General features: G+C 50.4%; 1 protein-coding gene across 1 annotated transcript; it reads right to left on the minus strand.

The window, feature by feature from the left end:
- Positions 1 to 1068: 1068 nt before the first annotated feature.
- Positions 1069 to 4085, minus strand: yars2 (tyrosyl-tRNA synthetase 2, mitochondrial). The gene is made up of 5 exons (XM_040162609.2): positions 3303 to 4085; positions 2205 to 2372; positions 1900 to 2055; positions 1615 to 1785; positions 1069 to 1443 (listed from the first exon to the last, which is right to left on the minus strand). Exons 1-5 carry the CDS (start codon positions 4052 to 4054, stop codon positions 1272 to 1274), a joined length of 1419 nt encoding a protein of 472 aa, XP_040018543.1. The 5' UTR covers positions 4055 to 4085; the 3' UTR covers positions 1069 to 1271.
- Between the last annotated feature and the right edge of the window lie 506 nt (positions 4086 to 4591).

Genomic DNA, 4591 nt, shown 5'->3' on the forward strand with positions numbered 1-4591 from the left:
CTTCAGGGCATCGGTGCTTGTCCAACTAGAAAAAAAAACTAACATTTTAACTAATTGGCTGTAAAACTAACTGCATCCTTATGGGAAAACGATGCTGGTCTTCCAGGCCTGAGTTTAAGACATTAAATATTTTTTGTTCAATATAACCGACCTCTTAGAAATCGACTACATATATAAGTACATATATTATTCCTAAAATACAAATGTATAGAGACGTTATGGAGGCAGTCTTCAATGAATACGTTAGAATGGAGATGTTTATACATTTCCCACACTTATAAATAACATTATTGAATCTACATGTATGCTTCAATTTGTCGACTTGTGATGCAGTAGATATACCCCCTCCAAGTCAAAACTATCAAGCAATGGCCAAAACCCCAATCTGTAAATTGGGTGGAAGTATATCCTTGTGTCACAGTATTTCCAACAATCCTCTGGAGCTGAGAAGCGTAAGTGAAGGTCAGCAGATCCTGTCTTGATCTCCACTGGCCACAGCAGTGATAAAAGAGATGGGTAGATGAAAGAGAAAGAAATGCACATCTGCCCTTCAAGAAGTCTACAAATGTAGAAGAAAAAAAAAAAACTATGAGAAAAAGAAAAAGAAAAAAAAAGAACAATAACGGGCATAGGCACAAAATTGATATCTTTAAGCTCACCACATTGAGAACAAATACCGATATTTAAATACAAAATTCTAGAAATGGGAATATCAAATTTATGAAACGTGAAAATAATCTACAAGCAAGATCGATTCATTTTAGAAATCCTCCCAAAACTTGTATCTTTCTCTCTAGTACAATTTACACTAAGGCAGGAAAAACAGCCACACTGACGCAGATGTTGGCCTCGTGTTACCATCGAATAAAATAAATTAAACAGGATGTGCTAAACATAGAACGATAACCTATTTGCGAGAAATGATGCAATTGAATTTTACTGTGGGCAATTATTTACGGATGTGGTAGCAGTGGCCTACGCGGTGCAGCGGTTTGACTGGGACAACGCTGCCCTCTAGTGTTCGCTGTCCAGAACTGTAGAAGTACAAAGTCAGCACGCGACAATCTGTACATCACACGCCTTTTAATAATACCATTGCATCGGGTAAACGTCCCATCTGTGCATACACATATTTATATGACAACCACAGGAAATCCCTACGGCAACAACCCAGGTATGTTCCAAAATATTCGTCCTTTTCCACGTGTCCTCACTGACCACGGCTTGGCGCCTACCTTCCCGGCCAGCTCATCACGGGTCAAACTCGTCCCTCATGAAAGGCCTTGGAGACTGAGCCACTTGATGATGTAGAAGTTCCTCTTGCCCACTCTGAGCAAGGTGAGTCCATTGGACAGGATGTGGAGTTTGGGGAGGAGTAGCTGCTCTGGATTGTCCGTCCGCCTGTGGTTGATCCACACGGCGCCCTCTGAAACCATCTGATACCTGCACACAAACATCAGTTAGCACGGGGTCACCTTCACGTAAACCAGTCTGAAATAGTCAGGACATTACCGCTGCAATGCACATCGTGAGCACGCACGTTTGTTAGCCATCTTTAGACACTTTGTATTCAAAAAAGGCGAGAAAGGCAAGATTTAAGGCGAGAGCACCTACCCCCTGGGTCCCTCTGGGACGGCGCTGAGCCTGCGACAGGCGTCCATCACTGTGGTACCGGGTTCCAGCAGCAGCTCGTGGAAGGGCGCCTCCCTGAAAAGCTCCTGAAGCTCACCGTCACTCATTTCTTCCAAGGCCTGCACGCTGCTGTGGTACAATGCGTCAGTGCACCTGCAGCAATGATACAGAATATGAGGATCCTTGAGCTGAACAGGTGGATTATCCCCCGTGCACGCAGCTCACAGGCAGCTACAGGACAAAGACCCGAGTGCAGCCCGCTCTGACCTCTTTGCGCTCTCCAGGCCCTCTTTTCCGTGCACCAGTTTGGTCACCTCCGCCGCCAGCCGCTTGTGTGCGAGGCGTTTTCCTGGGTCGTCCCGCTGCTGCTCCATCAGCCTCTCCACCTCCGCCAGGGGCAGGAAAGTAAACAGCTTCAGGAACCTACGGGGAGAGAAAACGAGCAATACACCCGGGCCTCCTGGGACGGTGCACAGAAGGCTTTCGCTTAAGACAGATCAGGGTGTATAAGCGAGCATCGACGGGACGCCTCCCGGTCTTGCACCGGTCCGTATAGCCCCGTCCCCACGTACCTTTCCACACTGGCGTCAGGCTGCCGGAGAAAGAACTGGTAGAACTCAAAGGGAGACGTCTTGTCTCTGTTGAGCCACACCGCGTTGCCTGCCGTCTTCCCCAGCTTGTCCCCGGCCGAGCTGGTCACCAACGGGACGGTGAGACCGAACACCTCGTCGCCGCTCGCTCTGCGGAGGAATTGGGATTCATTTAACAGAGCTTGTGTACAATTTCCTGTTGTAATATACGTGGATCCATGATGCCTTTTCGCTTTGGCTTGTGGGGGGTAGAAGTCATTCGCTTTGTGCTTGAAGGTGATTTTACTATGAAAAACCTGCATGGGAGCTTTTAGAGATGCAGAATTGAACAGTTCAATTCAAATCATTTTATTTTGTAGAGCCCAAAATCGCAAATTAGCCTCAGAGGGCTTTACAGTCTGTACACATACAACATCCTCTGTCCAGAAACCCTCCACCGGCACAGTGACTCCTTACAGCTCACAAAGGACCTCAAGTTGCTGTGCGTGTACAGTTACCAAGGATCCATGAATTATTAAAGAATTCTCTACGAGGTTCGGAAGGACCTCGCCTGACACACACACACACACACACACACACACACACACACACACACACAGATGAGACATCTCTCACACACACACACACACACACACACACACACAGATGAGACATCTCTCACACACACACACACACACACACACAGATGAGACATCTCTCACACACACACACACACACACACACACACACACACACACACAGAGATGAGACATCTCTCTCACACACACACACACACGCGACATCTCTCTCACACACACACACACACACACACACACACACACACGCGACATCTCTCTCACACACACACACACACACACACACACACACACGCGACATCTCTCTCACACACACACACACACACACACACACACACACACGCGACATCTCTCTCTCACACACACACACACACACACACACACACACACACACACACACACACGCGACATCTCTCTCTCACACACACACACACACACACACACAGGAGACATGTCCTGCCGCTGACACAACGGGTCGCCCCAGTTAAGCAGGACGGACATTTACTTGTGAATGTACTCGTGTCCAGACATCAGGTTGCCCAGCTGGTCGGTGCCCCCGAGCTGGATCTTGCAGCCGTAGATCTGGTTGAGGTGGTGGAAGTCGTACGCTTGGAACACCTGGTAGGTGAACTCGGTCAGGCTCATTCCGTCCGCGCTCCTCAGGCGGGACTGCACGCTGTGGCGGCTGAGCATGGTCCCCATCCTCAGGTGCCTTCCGGCCTCGGAGAGAAAGTCCACCACGCCGCGGTTCTTGTACCAGCTCAGGTTGTTCAGCACGGTCACCGTGCCCGCCTTCCGGGAGCCGTCGTGAAAGTGAAGCTCGTGGTTGGTGAAAACCCGCTGGATGCTCTCGCGGATGCCGCGGGTGTTCGCCTCCGCGACCTCCGCCGACAGCCGCTCTCGCTCGCTCGTTTTCCCGCTGGGGTCTCCGATCTGCGCCGTGGCCCCTCCGAGCACGGCGAGGACGTGGTGTCCGGCGCTGCGGAAGTGCAAGAGGCCGACGATGGCGAGCAAGTTGCCCACATGGAGGCTATCGGCCGTGGGGTCGAAGCCGCAGTACACGGTCTGCGCGCCGGATTGGAGCAGCCGCGGGAGCCGGTCCTGCGCCGCGTCCTCCGGGAAAGACTCCTTCAGGATGCCGCGTTTATTTAGAGAAAGCAGCAGTCCGTTGTGGAGCTTCGACCTGAGCGTGAGGCGCAGAACACACGGTCCACGCCGCGGGACGTGCCGGCAGGTCCTCGCCATGGACGCGGCCATGTTGGACCAAGTGGGGACGGAAACGCGGAGGCGGAGCTGAGGTCCACGCAGGGCTCGTTCCCCGCACAGCGCCTCCAGCGGCTGGAGGGACGAAGGAGCCCCACACAAGGCCCCGTTTGACCGCCTGCACCGTCACCATGTATGTGCATTGTGTAGGTTATTAATTGTGAATACATCATTTAAAGGGATTTACACTGTTGGTTGTTGTGGGAGTTACAGCTGGTCTGAAGGACATACGGTGACTTTGCTTATTTCTTTCATCTGATGTAGTAATTTAGGGATTTATTCATAATACACATTCATTCCCACATAACTTGGGAGCGAGCTGCAGTGCACATTTAAATGTGCTTTCTTCCCTCGGTAGACATTGAAGTAAAATGCACATGTGCACTTATTAGTTCACTCAGTTGCACAAAGAGAATTCACCAATAGATGGCAAACGTGCACAGGGTCCCTGACCAGGACAGCCTGAAACATTCCACGTTTTATTTACCAGACTAGTCTAAAGACATTCAAACAAACGACTTGTAGACGTGG

Source organism: Gasterosteus aculeatus, chromosome X (assembly GCF_964276395.1).
Source record: "Gasterosteus aculeatus chromosome X, fGasAcu3.hap1.1, whole genome shotgun sequence".
In the NCBI taxonomy this organism is placed as follows: domain Eukaryota; kingdom Metazoa; phylum Chordata; class Actinopteri; order Perciformes; family Gasterosteidae; genus Gasterosteus; species Gasterosteus aculeatus.

What these genes read in the sequence shown, in the direction of transcription:
- yars2 (XM_040162609.2), bottom strand. Translation starts at nt 4,054, where the DNA reads ATGGCCGCGTCCATGGCGAGGACCTGCCGGCACGTCCCGCGGCGTGGA. An exon ending in CCTGACGCCAGTGTGGAAAG is followed by an intron (nt 2,056 to 2,204) that starts GTACGTGGGGAC and finishes CTCTCCCCGTAG; the next exon opens with GTTCCTGAAGCTGTTTACTT. An exon ending in GGCCTGGAGAGCGCAAAGAG is followed by an intron (nt 1,786 to 1,899) that starts GTCAGAGCGGGC and finishes TCATTGCTGCAG; the next exon opens with GTGCACTGACGCATTGTACC.